This window comes from Anguilla anguilla, chromosome 13, assembly GCF_013347855.1.
Source record: "Anguilla anguilla isolate fAngAng1 chromosome 13, fAngAng1.pri, whole genome shotgun sequence".
NCBI classification, from domain to species: Eukaryota; Metazoa; Chordata; class Actinopteri; order Anguilliformes; family Anguillidae; genus Anguilla; species Anguilla anguilla.
This window is the reverse complement of record NC_049213.1, coordinates 33,778,961-33,798,141: the sequence shown is the minus strand read 5'-3', so window position 1 is coordinate 33,798,141 and position 19,181 is coordinate 33,778,961. Positions and strand designations below refer to the sequence as shown.

At 48.5% G+C, this 19,181-nt stretch overlaps 1 protein-coding gene across 4 annotated transcripts in view; it reads right to left on the bottom strand.

Annotated features, from left to right (window-relative positions):
* LOC118211132 (AMP deaminase 2-like) overlaps positions 1-19,181 on the bottom strand; it is a 52,337-nt gene that overhangs the window by 31,699 nt on the left and 1,457 nt on the right. Inside the window, exon 1 of one of the 4 annotated variants that reach the window (XM_035388015.1) lies at positions 18,963-19,121. The exons of 1 other annotated variant lie outside the window; for it this stretch is intronic. Coding sequence is in view for 2 of the 3 variants with exons in the window: in XM_035388014.1 (XP_035243905.1) it covers positions 14,879-14,963 (85 nt within the window). In the remaining variant the exon portion in view is untranslated. Of the gene's footprint in view, positions 1-14,878; positions 15,229-18,962; positions 19,122-19,181 lie in introns of those variants that run through there. 2 more of the 4 variants (XM_035388014.1, XM_035388012.1) reach the window with 2 other exon arrangements.

The following is a 19,181-nucleotide window of genomic DNA, read 5'->3' as shown; positions in this document are numbered from 1 at the left end:
TTTGTTTACAATATTTTTTCAGCCTGCAGTGCTCTGACAACGCAGCCTAGCTGGTGCAGTGCACTATGGGTGCTCCTTGGGTCCACAGCAGGCTCCTGCTGCATCACTGCTGCCGCCTACACAGCCAGCACATCCAGAGCAGACAGGAGCCCACTGAGCGCGCTCAGACGTCGTCGCATCCTCAGCCCACTCGCGACAGACACAGGCCGCGGTCGAAACGCAGGCCTGAACCCCAGACGCCTGCCTGCTTTGCGCGGGACGGGCGGCTAAAAATAGCGGTAATTACGGTGGGGCTGCGGTAAGGACTGCAGGGGGGGTGGGGTGGGGGGGTGGGATTAGCAGGGTCGGGGTTTGGGCCAGGATTCTCGGAGTCAGCCCATAAATCAGGACGGGGCGTGAGGGCGAGGCGTTTGTAAACAAGATGCCTGTGGCGCGGCACGGCGTTCTCTGTGGGCGCGGGGGGGGGCGGGGGGTGGGGGGGTGGGGGGGAAGGCGCCAAACCCGCATGTGCCCTCCCGGGTCAGTGGGGTCAGTCAGCGAACCGGGAAGACCCAGACGGACGGCCGGGCCAGCCCCTGTTACCCAACCGAACGTTCCTGCAGCGTTGCGCCAGCGCTGACCTAACCTCCGCACCTCACAACCAATCAGACCAGTGAAGCGCAGCGCACGTTCACACGCTGATTCTGCAGGCCATGACGCAGAATAATGACTGAGAACCGCAGGGCGTCGGCCACATCTGCATATAAACACAACAGGCCAGTTCTGAAAAGCCCGTTGTGAGCGTCTGCATCACACGCAGCACGTCCGGAACTGATGATGTCACGGACCGCACTGTTCCGCAGGCAGCCGTTTAGCTGGTCGCTAGGTGAGCCACCGTCACAGAGGGTTACAGGGCACACATAGTTCTCTCCTCCGTGCTAATGTAACTAAATCCACCCTTTCGAAAGTGACTTGTCATTAACAGGCACCCCATTGATATTATGTTACTCTATAAAGTGCCCCAGCACAGAACTGGATTGGTGACAAGGTCAAAAGACCTCGCACCAGTGCTGCACAATGACAGCATATGATACACAAAGCATACAGAAATAGCCTTCACAACCGCAGCAGGTTAGGGATTTAGGCCTTGTCTTGTCTTGTTGACCATTTCCAAAATATTTTATCTCACTTATTAGATGTGGGTTTTGTCCGATGTTCAGGGAAAATGGCAGATCAGACATAACACCGGTTATCTGGGCTAGGGAAGGAATGCTTTTGGCTGTGCGGTACGGGCTCCAGCTGTGGCCCGAGCGCTGGAATCTCCAGATTGGGGCACTGCAGATGACCTCCCCCCAAAACATAACCGCGTACTGGTCACATGATCAGTGATGTAACCTTGCCAACGGCAGGGCTGAGTCCTGCAGCAGCGCAGTCTGAAGCGACGTGGCCCCTCCCTCCCTTTCCCACGATGCACCAGCAGGCTGCACACAGGGGACTGCACAGGGCCCCGCTGTGTTTTAGAGCCCTGGTCATTCAGGGTCACTTCCTCACTGACACGCAATGGGTCACAACGGCCTGAAAATGACCAAACATCGGGGACCTACGAGGTCACAGCACACCCCGAGAGAAAGGAGAGAGAGATACACACACGCACACACACACGCACGCACGCACACACGGACGCACACATGCACGCACAAACGCATGCACACGCACACACACATGCACACACATGCACGCATGGGCACACACACACACACGGATACACACGCACGTGCACACACACACACACACACATACATACGCACACAGATACACATACGCACGCACACACAGACGCACAAACACGAGCGCACAAGCACGCACGCATACATGTGTGGAGAAGAGAAGAGAGAGATACTTTAAAGAATTTATGACCCACACTTGGACTGACTAGCGTACAGAACAGCTTCTTTAGTGCACAGTGTGCATAAGGGGTGTGGGACAACTGTTTAAAAATTGAGGTTTGCCCAGTAACTAAAAATGCACACTTATTTAAATAAACTGCCCACTTATTTGGTTCATGGTTGAGTCTGAGGAGCCTGAAGAAATCAGAGCAGAGACAAACCAGCAAATTCTACTGCACTTGCTGCTCATGAAAGTACAATGTAATTAATACAGAAAGCCAATCTATTTTTAAATATAAATTATTTACAAGCGTGTCCTAAACTAAAGTCACATTTCTTAGTCTCCAAAATACTTGAAACATGTTCACAGTTGTTGCTGAGAGACTGAAAAAACCAAAAACAAAAGTTCACCTCAACTCAAGTCTTATATTTAGCCTTAAAAATTACATTTCTGTTACTTTTTTGCTAAATAAAACAAAAATATTGCAAATGAGGTGGGACAGTTCGACTCATTTCAAGATTTGGGGTAAGAAAACTTTGTCACTCATCAAGCAAACAGTAACTTTCCATATTTAGTCTCAGTACAAGACGTGAGCGCTTGTGAAGTCAGACGTTTTCGCAGTGTGAGAGCCTGACCTTGCCTCCCTCGTTCTCCCCGTTCTCTACATCTGCGCGGCAATCCTTCTTTATCATCTTGGGACTCTGTCTCTCATAGAATTCTCATAACATCCCACATTTGTACCATTCCCATGTAGACAAAATGGACAGCCTACGCGATACGCGCATGCACAGTCACGGCTAAAAATAATATCGTGTTTACCTATTGCTATATGCAACTTTGTTGCTGTCTTAACGGTGATAAGCTACAGCAGACGTGGCTTTCATGAGGAAAACACAGTCCAGCACACTGCCATTATCACGTCAGGGCAAACAATGCTAAAACATAACAAATTCCAGCCAGACAGCGTTTGTTAAGCAGTGGGCTATGAGCTGTGAGCTAGTCCAGTACACTGAACCCGCATCAGCTCCATGTCCGCCACCATACTGGACCAGGACGGTCCGTAGCAGCCAATCACAAAATCAGTATCACCTCACACAACACACACTTTGTAGATATTACCGGTGCCTGTACATGGATCTGTGCATGTGTGTGTGTGTGTTCTCAGTCCTGTCTTGTATCAGATTCAAATGGTATATCAAAGGCAAAAACACATGCTAACATTCATTTACCGTGATGGGGGATAGGCCTAACTTTGGGTGAAAGGGCCATTTATATAAGGTACCACAACAGAACTCTAATGTAACTCTGTCCCTTTCCTATGATAAAGATGACAGAGTGTTACTGGAACCCCAGCACTGGATCACCAGCTGACACCAAACATCAGCGCTGAAACAAGCAGGATTAAATGGACATCTATACTTGTGAAGTATTTCCACCATAACTTCACAGCCATAATTTCATGTGTGACGCAAGGGTAGCTAACTATCATCCTCATCAAAAACAAACAATAATAAATAGGCATCGATGCAGATTCTCAGGTTCCAGGCCTTCTGATTGGGCGGAAAACTTCCAAACGGGATTCCCCAGGGAGGGGGGCAAGAGGACTTGTGCACGCGGGACGAGGGGAACGGATTACAAGCAGTTGACAGGGGGGCCTCTGCTGGCTATCCAGTTACCCCCGGCAACAAACCCTCCGGCCAGAATAGTCGACCTGGGTCACTGGCTGCCAAACCCGACAGGTTCCTTCCAAATCCCCATTCCCTCTAATAACTGTCCCTTTTTCCTGTTACTCACACGTCTATACTTAGAAATATGGCCTGAAATTTTCCACCTTACAGCAGAGGCTACTCCTTTAGCATGGTTGACTGAAGTACAATGCGATGTTTTGTTGATGTCAATATGCCCGCCCTTGGCTTTCCTTTGCATCATGCTCCCTCTAGTGGTCACTAGTTGAAAGCACAACTGCTCACATTACACCACACATAGGCTCCAAAAAAAACAACATGGGAGGTCACATAAGACGTACGATACGGTTATCCCACAAACAGTTTGATGACAGACATCTATTCATCGTAGACAAACAGGCAGAAGAAATAACACGTCAAAAAACAGCACTAGCCTCCAAGCCCGAAAACCCACAGCTGAAAAGAGGCCTGCAGTTCCTACCGTCTGTTCACAAAGCTTCCTCTAGAGAGAGGTCTTTCCCACAAGTCTGAGGGAGCGCGGCGCAGGCTGTTCGGTAAGACGGCGGGTATCCCGGGCTGAGAGAGCAGCCCTGGTCTGGCGCTGGCGTAGATGTGGGTCAGAGGGAGGCCCCTTGTTTTCACACAGTGTCCGGCACCTCCACGACTCCACCGCAGGGGCCAATCACACCCCACAGGGGGCAAAGTACACCAGCAAACACACACGGATATATGGCTTAACCATGACACAACACAAAAGGGGAACTACACACAACTTGGAAATTGGGGCACTCTTCTTTCTCCTGAACGTAAATGAACATGAAGACCAACTGCCACCCAATCTAGACCTAACAGCACACAAGAGCTTATGTTCAGAAATACGATTCCCATAAATGAAACGCTGATCATTATACTACTATGAAATAACTTTGAATGAAAAGGTTTAGGGTTATACTGTGCCTATTATAAAGCTGCATTTTTACTTGTCTACCCCCCACCCCCCAAATAAACACAGCTGATATCTTTTTTGTTCTCACATACACATACTCACGTTCTCACATCTCACATACACATCTAGTGTCTGTACAAATTTTGTAAACATTTTACACAATGTCGATGTGTTGTCTGCTTCTTTCTTTCACTATTGTGTGTAGTAACTCATTGTTTGTTTTGTGCTGTTTTAATACTGCGTCTCAATGTTTGCTTGCCCGTGGCAGAGCTTCTCTGACAAAGAGGCCACTGTCAGCAGCCTCAGCAGGTCCTCTCAGCGTAAATAAAGGTTAAATAAATAAATAAAAAAATTAAATAAACACGCTGTGCTGTGCACATGCTGAAGGGGAGAAAAAAAACAAGAAAATCAGGCAGCAAAGCCCCGACGGTCAGAGCAGCTCAGAACTTAACGTGAAATGCCACCGTGTGTGGAATTTTCCCCGTCAGGTTTTGGGAGCGGTGCTCCCTCTCACACCTCACATGCACCCTAAACTGAGACAACCCCTCTCAGCATGGGCGGTGAACCCTTCCCGTGAGGGGTCAAGGGTCAAAGGGCGCTTGTTAAATGATTTCATGTTAAGTCGTACCCTGTGTAAAACCTCCCAGCATGCACTGCTCATCTTTATTGTGCCGACGGACTGGGCAAGTCCCGATGACGTCATCTCCACTACAGAAGGGCCATAAATGTGGGTGGACCACAGATGACGGACATGTTGCTTTTCTCAGTGCAGGAGGCACGCACCCTCCTCTGATTGGTCTAGCCAATGATTACTGATGAGTGAGCCAATGAACCAGTCCTTGGCTGACCTGATGTTACCACAACTGTGTTGACATTGGCATTCATAATGTACCATTACGTTACGTTTAAATAGGCTTTATATTTAAACTGATTCATTTTCTAGCATTTATTCATAATCATACACATAAATATCAGTTTTCATAATATACCAGTACTTCTTTCCTTGAGCACAGAGGTCTCAGATAGTTGTACCACAGGCACTAGTTCCAGCAGAACATAATATTGAATACAATTACCTGCAGAACAAGCAGGTATAGTACATACGCACAACCTGTAGCGTTACCTGAAGAGCAATCCCCAATGCCCTACTCCTGCCACTGTCAAAGTGGGCAGGTCTTCAGAACGAAGTATCTAAAATATCCTCCATCACACACAAAAGCTGTCTTGGCCAATGCACTACAACTGAAATAATATATATATATTTTAAAAACCTCACAAAGTGAAGCATCCCTTTAAAATGATGTTGTAAAAAACGCAGTTAGCATTAGCTCTGGAGTCTCTGCTCGCCCTCCAGGGCTCTACAGTGCTCCCACCTTAGGAGCATCTGCTCCTGAAAACTGACATGTGCTCTAACTGGAAAAAATGGTTTAGCGGCACACGCACTAATTGGGGAGCATTATAGTGCGCTCCAAAAAAATTTTTAACTGGAAAAAATGTTCATGCAGAGCCCTGAAAATGCAACGTGTGGGCCCAAACACACCAAAACACAGGCAGGAAGTGAGAATCTGAGGCGGTAACACCACCCCCAGCACTTCACAGCCAGCCCTCCCAACAAGCCCGGTCTCCGCTGGCACACGGCGTCTCTCACGCACAGAACGCTAAGAGTACACATTAAGAAGAGAAGCGTGGGAGAATTCTGCACAGGCTACGCGTAAGTGACAATGCATAAGGCCCCGCCACCCAACCACGACGCCAGGGTCTGCGTCCTACCAACGCGTATCAGGGGAATACGCTTTTTAGCGTTTCAAGTTATGCATTCATTATTCAAGTAATGGAAATTATAACGGCAAATGAATAATAATAGTAATTTTAATAATAATAATAAGAATAATAATAACAATAATAATAATAGCTATTATTATTATTATTATTATGTAATAATAATTATAATAACAATTATAATTATAATTATTCAGTAGGGATAATTGCAGTTAATTATAAAGCCTGCGGAAATGTCTTTACTGAAGTACATAAACTATCTGCGCCACCCACCCATCAGTGAGGTACATGCAGCATTAGTCATCTGTATTATTAGTCATTCACACTGAGACTACAAAGGAGGGCTGGAGCCTGTAACTTACAGCATAACCAACCCCATAGATTTACATGCGCTACTTTGGGTACAAATATGTGCGGGGTGTTATTTAAAAAAAATATTCTTCTAAAAAAATGGGAATTACTGATTGTGTCATAAGAAACGATACACAAGCCAGCTCCAGTGAGGCTGCTGTCTCAGTGTCTCTGGTTTCAGTCCGTGCTTTCTGTCTCCAGACATGGCCGGCCTCGCCCTTCAGTTTTCCATCATTCAAACACGCTGCATGTATCCATTAAATGGCAAAATGCCCCGATAAGGCTGTCTGGCCTTTTCAAACGGAAGATTAGGGGTCTGCTTCAATGCAGCAGAATGACATTACTCAACCCACTGTTTGATGGCAAGTGTTTCTCTGTGACAGTAGCTGGCCATTAGCCAACCTGCCAGCTATAATATCCTGAAAAAGGCTAGGCCTACACACAAAGTCTCACGCACACACACACACACATACAGACACGCACACATATTTACACACACACACACGCATACATATATACAAACATTACCACACGCACACATATTTACACACACACACACACAGATACGCACACATATGTACAGACACGCACACACACACACACATACAGACACGTACACATATTTACACACACACACACGCACCCGCACACACACACACACACACGCATACATATATACAAACATTACCACACGCACACATATTTACAGACACACACACACAGACACGCACACATATTTACACACACACACGCATACATATATACAAACATTACCACACGCACACATATTTACACACACACACGCACCCGCACACACACACACACACACACATGCATACATATATACAAACATTACCACACGCACACATATTTACACACACACACACACACACAGATACGCACACATATGTACAGACACGCACACACACAAACACACAATTGCACACAAACAAGACCATCTGAATACATCAAGCATACACAGCTGAATGGAAGCAATTTCTTCACCGAGATGTTAACAAGTTGGTACATGACCGTGGAAGTCCACTGCTGACAAACAATCATGCTACGAGAAGGTGAATCAGGTGGATCAGCTGTCTCAGGTGCATAACTACTCACTGAGTAACTCGCAGGTAAGATGGCACTGCTTCACTACACGAGAAAAGAGCCCCCCCCCCCCACCCCCTCAACAGAGCAGGGCCCTCTGGGAAATATGAGCTGCATCCTGAACTGAAGGAAAGAACGGTGCGTGATTTCGCTCAGATGTGCATCATGATCCTGACGCTCGCCTAATGATCCATGCCCTCTACCAGCACAGCCTCCATTTTCCGACCTGTAAGCCCATTAATGTTATTTTCCTCCTCTCTACGCACACCAGATGGCTCCTGGATACAGACACGCTCCCATAAGGCCGTTCTTCTCCTTTCTTCATTATCAAAGCAGATGGCTCAGATCTATTGTTCAGCTGTCTGCTGCGCCCACTCACGGAAAGGCCCTAACGAGCTGCCTCACGGTGGAGCAGGGAGAGTGTTTAACTACTTGTACACACACGCATCCCTCTGTAGTGCTGAAATTAAAGACTCACCGGCAGTTACAGTAAACGTTGCAGACTGCGTAATAACAAACGTGGCAACTATTGAGGTTTTAAACCGAATAGCACTGTGCAGGAAGGTGCTCTGCGAGAACCGGGGGTTGCTAAATGCTAATTCAAAGGGATGTTTGTGGTTAATAAGCCCTTAGTTTACTCTGTCATTACCACTTAGCATGCACACCTCACAGTGACCTCGTCACCACAATGATTGAAAGATTACAAGTGTATTCATATAAATACATATTCCAACATGCAGGGTTGGGTTTAACCTGTTCAGCTGGACATTTCTAGCACACAGAGGGGCAAAGCACAACACATCCACAGCCACAGCCACAGCCAGTACAGTCACAGCCACAGCCAGCACAGTCACAGCCACATCCACAGCCACAGTCACAGCCAGCACAGCCACAGCCAGCACAGCCACAGCCAGGACAGTCACAGCCACATCCACAGCCACAGCCACAGCCAGTACAGTCACAGTCAGCACAGTCACAGCCAGCACAACACAGCCATAGCCACAGCCAGTACAGTCACAGTCAGCACAGTCACAGCCACAACCAGCACAGCCACAACCAGCACAGTCACAGCCACATCCACAGTCACAGCCACAGTCACAGCCAGCACAGCCACAGCCAGGACAGTCACAGCCACATCCACAGCCACAGTCACAGCCACAGCCACAGCCAGTACAGTCACAGTCAGCACAGTCACAGCCATAGCCACAGCCAGTACAGTCACAGTCAGCACAGTCACAGCCACCACCAGCACAACCACAGTCACAGCCAGCACAGCCACAGTCAGCACAGTCACAGCCACAACCAGCACAGCCACAACCAGCACAGTCACAGCCACAGGCACAGCCAGCACAGCCACAGTCACAGCCAGCACAGCCACAGCCAGCACCTCTCTGTAGACCGTTTCCTCACAGCACAATCCCACAAGCCTTTTCAAACACAGCTGTAGAGGACGCTGATGGATTACACATCCAGCCTGCACCCAGAATAAACAGTCTTTACATGTCTTAAAATAGACCATTACAAGTCTATCTGCAAATGGTACTACACTCCAGAAGGGAAAAGTACTGATTAAATAACACTGGGAAAGTAATACTGAGGGGCTTGAGATGGAAAAAAGACCACAATTAAACTTAAAAAAACAAAACAAAGTGAGATAAGCAGTGTAATCAGACCGACAGTAACCTAGAGCCCACATCTCACTTATTACATCACTGACAACAGTTCAAGAGGAACACAGAGAAATGGCCAATTCAGAGGCTGTGCAATCCTCCCACTCAGTCTGCTTATAGCCTGAAAACAAATATGCATGCAGTCCATTTCATAATAATTACATTAGATATTACACACATCCAGCTTCACAGTAGTACTAAAACTGGGGGCTTATGAAATTAGTGAGAGAAACAAAATACATCAAAATCTGAGGATCTACCCAGTTGTTGCTAAAGTTTATTATAGCGCCATATGCTTCTAATTTGACTATAGATTCCTAACTCATGGCACAGGCCTAATTTTTTTAACATTTACTGACCAGACTTGAACAGTCTTCAAGATGTATATTTTCTAGATTTCTAGATATGAACAATTACATTTTTAACCCAGTGTTTAATTTGTACTTTTTTGAGTTTTTTTTCTTAGTCGTCATCGCACTCTCATATTCACAGTAATCAGTATGTGATTAGAATGATCGGCATATTTCACATAGCACTATCCATTTCTCCATTTGTGCGCAGAAATATGCGGAAGCTCAGTTAAGACTTACTCAACAGAGGACGTTGCTCAACGGAACAACAGCTGAACCTGCAACAGGGTTCCAAGCCCAGTTCCCTACGCGCTGCACTACACCACAGCCAAGTGACACTTGTGGCCATTAAAACAGGACAGACAGCCGGCCACCTCAATCAAACAAACAGATTACAGTAATCAAATCGGTTTAATGGCCGGGATTAACTGGATTCAGCAACGCTTGGCGCCGCTCAAATGTCTAACCTGAAGACTAAGGAACCGCACCGCTACCGCCGCTGAGCGTTCGCTTGACTGTTATTCGCGATGCTAATTGCTATTCTGGGCACACAGCCTAGCTGCAGCAGCTCATCTCATATGTACCGTGCCTTGATGGCCCTATACACCACCGTGAGTAAGAGTCTCAGCGGAAATGAAGACTTAGCACAACCTGGCCATCTTCGTCCAGCAGAGATAAGGGCTAAAATAGATCCTAAAAATCCCCCCCAGTGTGTGTGTGTTTATACAGACAAATTCATCTTTAGAAAAAAGAATCTGAATTCCTTTTACAGAGTGAACATAGGGAGCACTGTGCATTTCCTAGACGTATAAAAACGAGGGTGTGAAATTGCATTAGAGGGACGGCACAGGAGGGCTAATCTGATGTTCTGGAACAAAGGCAGGAGCTCTCTGACAGAGAGAGAGAGAGAGGAGGGCGGGCGGGAGAGAGTAATCACACACTGCAGCACACTTAACCAGGCCCGTCACGCCACCACGCGCGTCAAAGCAGCCCTGTAATTCAGGGGAGGTGGGAGTGGGGCGGGGCCTGCCGTCAGAGAGGAGTGCATGATGGGAATTCTGCGACAGCAGCAACGTGAAGTCGGCGGGGGCGTGGTACTGTATATCACCCCAAAATGACCACACACAGGGGGGCTGGGACCTGTGTCTGTGCCTCTGTTTCTGCATCTGTCTAACACAGGGAAGCTGTGTCTGTGCCTCCGTTCCTGAATCTAGTCTAACACAGGGAAGCTGTGTCTGTGCCTGTGTTCCTGCATCTGTGTAACACAGGGAAGCTGGGACCTGTGTCTGTGCCTCGGTTCCTGCATCTGCGTAACACAGGGAAGCTCGTGGCTAACAGGGAGAGATGCTTGTGGCTAACAGGGAGAGATGCTCGCGGCTAACAGGGAGAGATGCTCGCGGCTAACAGGGAGAGATGCTCGTGGCTAACAGGAAGAAATGCTCATGGCTAACAGGGAGAGATGCTCGTGGCTAACAGGGAGAGATGCTCGCGGCTAACAGAGAGAAATGCTCATGGCTAACAGGGAGAAATGCTCATGGCTAACAGGGAGAAATGCTCATGGCTAACAGGGAGAGATGCTCGTGGCTAACAGGAAGAAATGCTCGTGGCTAACAGGGAGAAATGCTCATGGCTAACAGGGAGAGATGCTTGAGGCTAACAGGGAGAGATGCTCGTGGCTAACAGGGAGAAATGCTCATGGCTAACAGGGAGAAATGCTCGTGGCTAACAGAGAGAAATGCTCGTGGCTAACAGGGAGAGATGCTCGTGGCTAACAGGGAGAGATGCTCGTGGCTAACAGGGAGAGATGCTCGCGGCTAACAGGGAGAGATGCTCGCGGCTAACAGAGAGAAATGCTCATGGCTAACAGGGAGAAATGCTCATGGCTAACAGGGAGAAATGCTCATGGCTAACAGGTGGCTGTTTCACAGAATGCGCCGCACGCTAAGGGCTCAGCCAGACGGTAAATGGAGAGGACTGCACTTAAAGAGCACGCTCTGCTGGCTGACTCATTACTACTCTACTGGCATTTTGTTCACAGCTTTCTGCCATTTCAGTCTCACCTAACACAGATGCATTTTAAGGACCAGGACACGATTATTACAAAAGCACACACATTTATATGTGTGTGTGTGTGTGTGTGTGTCTCCTAGGATCTCATCTCTCCTATTATAGCTGGTAATACACACTCTTATAGTAAAATAAAACATGTCCATTCATGATATCCAATGCAGACAAATAAAATGTCATTAATTCAATTGTACAACATTATCAAGTGTCCCCTTTTAAACCAAAGTCAAACATTCCGTACAAACTACTGTAATTCGATCACCTTTATAAGTTTAGCTTAATTTTTATTGCTGAACATTTTCATCATGCCCCAACATATAATTACATAGAAAAAAGAAAGCCTTTAAATTTATTGTGATTATTATAGAAAGATTACACATTCAACAAGAATGTTCTACACTGCACAGGATTCATTGCAAGTGACTATTCCCAATGAAATTTTTTCAGCATTTTAGCGCAAACTCTGGTTCGTAAATTCATATTTTGAGCCCGGAACGTCCATTTTATTGCATCAGCGACTGGGGACTAAAAAAAAAAAAAAACATTTTCCAGCTTGATCCTGCAGCTAATCCTGTTATGGTGTGCGGACGGACCCCCCGCGGTCCGGTCTCCAACCCGGGCCCTGGCAGTGCCAGCGGTGGCGGGCAGCCCCCCCCCCCCCCCCCCCGCAGGGCGAGGGCGAGCCGAAGCGGGCGTCGCGCGGGGAAAAGGAGGGATTTAGCCAGCGGGGGATTAGCGTCGCGGCGCTAACCAGCGGCCCACGGCTCGGCCTGCTGATCCGCACAGGGAGCCTCTCCCAGCAGCCCCCAGCAGCCCCCGCCTTTCAGAGGGAGATAAGAGTGGACGGCTGACATCACTCACCTGATGCGCTGCTCCATCAGTAGCACAGGCTGCAGGAATGAGCGCTGCTCGGCGGAATGATACGTTTAGGCGTTGCAAAATGGGAGAAAACTGCATTTTTTTTAAAAAGTGAAACAAATTTTTTAATTCAACATGCTGGACGCTTGTCCTTATTGGCTAATTGCTGGCTCAAGGGCAATGCGAGGACGGGCGTTTGGGTGATTGCACTGCAACGCAATTAAAATCAAGCCAACTGAAGACATCCTTCCACAGAAAAATACTGCACCATTTTTCCACTGTAGGAACACAGAGGATGACAGAGGACGTCTGGCTAAGACACATTCTCTGCCCTATCAAATCTTATCGAGCACAGCGATTAAAAAAAAGAAGAGAGCAACCCTGGCTTGAGTCCTGTCCCCATCAAGGTGAGGACGTGACTCGGAAGGGCGGGCGGCTGTGCAGGGTCATAAACTGAAGGGGGCGCTGTTCCAGTCCGGCTGGAATGCGCAGCTCCGTTTATCGTCTGTCAGGTGGAGATTCACGGCTGCAGAGGCCCTTGAAACAAGGAAGAGGGGAATGCGCCACGATCTCCACCAATGGCGGAGGCGGGACTGGGGTCCCGGCCAATGACGGACCGTCGTCTGGTGGGGGTGGGGGTGCAGGGGGGTGGGGGGGGGGTGTTTGATGATTCCCTTTAGTCTTTAGTGAGACTGGTCATCCGAGACACTGAAGGGAGGTGGTCATTGCCAAATGGACGAGAAACCGAGTATTAACCGCCTGATTGGTGGGCAGTAAGTACGGCGCTAAGCCATCTGACTTGTGCAAATCATTGATTTTTGGAGCGAGGATGCTGAGAATATTGATATCAGACACCGCTATGAACCTTTTTATCTCATTACATCTCAATTACAGTGATGGATTACACACTTAAGAACAGCAGACGGCGGTGAACTTCACATACAATTACATTAGCCCAACAGAACACATTCTCTCTCCACGGCGGCATATAGACTAAGACCTATATTTTGTTTAGTGAATAATTAAAATTTCTCTGGTACAATCAGGGGGGTGGGGCACGCCACACGCGGGGTGCACTGGAAAACACCCCCCAACAGCTTTTGAGAGCTCAAGAGCCGAAAGAAATTTACTGTCCACAAACAGAGCGGAGCATCTCCCATTTCTTTAAAAAAACACAACCCAAATTATCACTTAAACGCGTATTCCAAAGCCTGCCTCTGCATGTTCTCCAAAAGAAAATAAAACGCACGCAAAAAAGAACACGAAGACTGGAACGCCGTTTGGGAGCAGACCACGGCGCAGAAGCAGAAGCCCCCCGGCCGTTAATGGAGATGTCAGAGTGAGATAAGGTCCCTGTCGCGCGGGTCCCGCTGGCTAACAGAAATATGAACGCAGCGAGCTCAGCGGTGCCCTTCAGGACCGACTGCCCCCCGGTAAAGTCACCCCTGGCCACGGCACGGACCCAGGAGGATCTTACGTCGAAATAACACGGCTCTCTTTTATCTATATGGACCGTGCATGATCTGAGCAAACCCCCCCATGCCCCCCCCCCAAGAAAAAAGATAATAATCTGAGTGCACACCACTACGGAAGAGCATGCTGTGTACCGCTCGCTCTCTGTAAAAAGAAGACAAAGCGAGAGAACCTTTGATGAATGGTTACTGGACCTGCGATGAAAGCTGCTGGTTCCAGCTGCTTATCGATGTGGGTCATGTCTCAGCCATCAATCAAGATCAAAATTGTTTTTTTTTTTTTTTTACTCGCTGGGGTAACAAAAAGAGGTTCTTTTTTTGTTAAAAGTGATGCAGAGCCCCTCTCCAGCGTCCTCACGTGTGATATTTACTTTGCGCACCTCACGTGTAAAGCCACACAGACAAAAACAAATGCAAAACAATTTTAAGCGCAGTGATGCAACGATGCCTCCCAGCACAAATCCCTACGGATCAGAAAGAAGAATGAGGAGACCAGCGCTGAGAGGCATCGCTGAGAGAGACCAGCGCTGAGAGAGACCAGGGCTGAGAGAGGCAGCGCCTCGCTGTGTTCCTACCGCTCCTGACATCGCTCTCGCTGCGCTACGACCATTCAGCCACGCGCCTCAACATCGCTGCACCCGGGTCTGCATCATCGCATCGGGCACATTCCCGCCGCTGCCCGCCCGCCCCCCCCCCCCCCCCCAGTCCCGGGATCCCCCCCTGCACTCACCAGGGCTGGCGGTGATCTGCAGGCTGCCCCGCTTGCGGAAGGGGGACTTGGGTTTGGGCTTTCCCGGGAGAGCTGGGGAGGACATCTTTCCTGCCTGGTTGCGCGGGGCGACGGCGGAGTCAGAGCAGCGGAACGCTCGGCGGGGACGGCGGGCGGCGGACGCGGCGGCGGCGGAGCTACGCTGCTACTGCCGCCTCCCGGTCTGAGGGGACTTTTATTGTGACGGGGGGATGGGCCGGCGCAGGCTGGCGGAAAGCCATTCGCAGCGGCGGCAGCTCCTGGCGGGGCTGGCTCCTCCTCCTCCTCCTCCTCCTCGCCGCCGTCCCCAGGCTGAGCGTCAGCCGCGGTGGAGGCAGGGGACAGGACAGCCCTCGGCTTCCCCCGGCCACGCTAGGCCCCGTCCTCCCTCCCTCCCTCCCTCCCTCCCCGGTTGCCGCGGCAACCGCGGAACCAGCCGGCGAGGGCCAATCCGGAGGAGCGCCGCGGCCTCGGCGGGCATTGCGGCGAGATTCGGATTCTAATGCGAATGAATGTGAGGCTCGCAGAGGAATGACCCCGCTCACGGGAGGGGGGGGGGGGGGAAACGGTGGGTGAAAATGGCTAATTTCTCAAAATAAGGATGAGAGAAAACGGCAAAGCTCGAGAACGAGCTAGAAAACCTTCAGCACAAAAACAGGACGAAGATGGGAAGACACCTCAAGTAAAACGCGGCAGAAGAAAAAACCCAGCCAGTGTGGAGGGCTTCGGGGGCGGGGAACAAACGCTGCACTCTGGGAAATCGCCTGGAGGAGCTGATTTGACGAGCACACAAGCAGAGCCTGTGCCCCTCTGAAGAGTAGGGCTTCTGGAAGGATTTTATTCAAAATTCTAAGTGAGTGTTTCTAGTCAGTCTCCTGTCAGTCACATCCGTCTACTGTCAGCTGGAAACCTGTCAGTCACATCCTTCTACTGTCAGCTGGGAACCTGTCAGTCACATCCTTCTACTGTCAGCTGGAAACCTGTCAATCACATCCTTCTACTGTCAGCTGGGAACCTGTCAGTCACATCCTTCTACTGTCAGCTGGAAACCTGTCAATCACATCCTTCTACTGTCAGCTGGGAACCTGTCAGTCACATCCTTCTACTGTCAGCTGGGAACCTGTCAGTCACATCCTTCTACTGTCAGCTGAAAACCTGTCAGTCACATCCTTCTACTGTCAGCTGGGAACCTGTCAATCACATCCTTCTACTGTCAGCTGGGAACCTATCAGTCACATCCTTCTACTGTCAGCTGGGAACCTGTCAGTCACATCCTTCTACTGTCAGCTGGGAACCTGTCAGTCACATCCTTCTACTGTCAGCTGAAAACCTGTCAGTCACATCCTTCTACTGTCAGCTGGGAACCTGTCAGTCACATCCTTCTACTGTCAGCTGAAAACCTGTCAGTCACATCCTTCTACTGTCAGCTGGGAACCTGTCAATCACATCCTTCTACTGTCAGCTGGGAACCTATCAGTCACATCCTTCTACTGTCAGCTGGGAACCTGTCAGTCACATCCTTCTACTGTCAGCTGGGAACCTGTCAGTCACATCCTTCTACTGTCAGCTGAAAACCTGTCAGTCACATCCTTCTACTGTCAGCTGGGAACCTGTCAATCACATCCTTCTACTGTCAGCTGGGAACCTATCAGTCACATCCTTCTACTGTCAGCTGGAAACCTATCAATCACATCCTTCTACTGTCAGCTGGAAACCTGTCAATCACATCCTTCTACTGTCAGCTGGGAACCTGTTAATCACATCCTTATAGTGTCAGCTGGAAACCTTTTCCAATAAACTCTCACAAGTGGTGAGAAATGGAAGTGAAATTTAAATGCAACCCGAGAGAGGTTCTCTGCAGAATAAACAGAAGACACTGGAGTCATGGGTCTGGTCTATAAATAAAAACATATATTGAGAGACACGGTGATGTTATAATAAGGAAAAATTTAATGAGTGTGCACAAACCAAATATATGCCACTCAAAATGTATTTAGTTTGTGTACACTCCTTAATAGCTTTTTCCTTATTGCAACTTTACAGTATCTCCCAGTATAGCCTATACATTTTATATGCTTTGCTGCCACTTTGAGCACTGCTTGGACCCCTGTGATTTTTGCTGTTTGTTCTACAGCCCAATGAACACAGCTGGACATTCCAATGAAGGGGGAAAATTACCGATTGTTATTCAAGCACGTGCTAAAATGGCAACCCTATTTTCAAGACCGGATGGTAGTTTCCCATAACACAACACAGAATTTCCTAAAATGGCAAATCCAGGCATTAAAAACTGATATTTTTCAAACCGTCATCCTTAAAAACGCTTTTGGGTGGCTGATCGCACCGCACACGGGGACAGGTTGAACGTTACGGGCTCTGTGAATGGACAGCGACCACCTCTCAGCCCTTTGTGATCTCTGTGCGTGACTAACAGTGCAGATGACAGCACATGTGGAATCCCACGCCGGGCCTTGCACCTACACCGCGCTGCAAAAAAGCGCTTTTACATAACAACAGTAACCCCTTTTTCACACTGCTGACTGGCTACTATGCTGTGTGAACTACGCTTGGTCAAAAAAATGTGCCGTCCATTGAAAAGGGAGGCAGCAAGGATGGGTGTGTGTGTGTGTGTGTGTTTGTGTGCGTGTTTGTGTGCGTGTGTGTGTGTGTGTGTGTGTGTTTGTGTGCGTGCGTGCGTGCGTGCGTGCGTGCGTGCGTGCGTGCGTGTGTGTGTGTGTGTGTTTGTGTGCGTGTGTAGGTGGGAGGGGAGCTGGGGTTTCGGTCATGAAAACAGTTTTTGCTGTGATGTCTCATTCGATCTATCACCCTTTTCTGCACACGGGGAGAACCTGCATCTCATTTCAGCGTTGCTGTTATATAAGACATGAGGGTTTGGTGTGTGTTACTGATAGAGAGAAAGAGAGAGAGCAATAAGGAGAGAAAGAAAAGGACAGAGGGGCAATAACTCTAAGCATTACGGTAGAGAGGACTCTTCTACAAGAAAAGACCTGATCGTGACCAGCAGTAGGTGCCGCCTTCTCATTTGGGTACAGCCCTCCTATTGGTTACTACCGAAGGCAGACAGGAAGACAAAGGTTCTTTTAAAATCTGATACCAGAGGTCTGGAGGACAGGCCAGCATTATGCAATTTTGTTACGAGAAAAAGAAAATATTCCAAGACTTCTAAACACACACACACACACACACACACAGAAAGAAACCGCACATACGCACAGCAAGTTCCTCAGATCTCACAAACACGATTCACAACTCAACTGCTTCCGCACAGGAAAAATACAGACAAAGAAAGACCAGCATGCCACTATCAGAGAAGGCCAGGTCTTCTCTGTTTCCACACCATTTGTAAACCCAGCTTACAGGAAACACAGCAGTATACGGGGCAACAGCCCCACAGGGACCCTGCTCAGCTCTCTCCCACCTAACAATACAGAACCTAACCACTCCAAGATCCACTACTGGATCACTTTCAACCATTTCACTTACACATCCTTTCAGGACATGTCACATTCTCATATAGTTACAACATACATGATTTGAACAGTAATTACTTGCATTTGACAGTCCAGTGCCGCTATTGTGCCATGACTCATCTTGCCTAATTTAAAGGGGAGACTGCCCTCTGGTGGTAAGAAAAGGGCCACGTCAATGAGGGGGGAAAAAAACATGATATACCCCCTCTCTCTAATACAAATGAGCAGCTCTGAAAGAATTCTCAAATTTTGCCAAAAAAAAGCACCCCCCCCCCCCCCCCCACATTTCCTGCTCAGCTCATCCACTGAAGAATGACTAAGCAACAAGTCTTAAATGTCTGGCCAAATAATGACATGGCAGCAACACCAGGTTTCATAACAATGACACATCATTTGGTTAACCGACACCACCACTGACAAATGCCCCATTTCACTGAAGACCTCAGGGCTGAATTTTCATTACCCTTTGAGCTCTGCTTTTTTTTCAGGTGGCTCAAAGTGGCTGAAAACAGAGAGAGACTCCTAAAATCAAGGTCTAAGAAAACATGACAACAGAACAGAAAGCTCGGGCCTACCTCAGAAACAAGGCCCTCGCCTCCAAAGGCAAAGGGGTTCTGGGAAACGGGGACAGTATGGCGGTCTCTTCAGATCCTTCTCAGTGCGGCTCTTTTACTCTCCTCGTCTGCCCGTCAGCACTTTCCTTTGTTGGGCCTTACCTCTGGCTGGCCTGTCTCAGTTCCTCGCTCACTTTTTTTTTTTGTAAAGCATTGGGAATGTGCAGTGTTTTGTTTGCA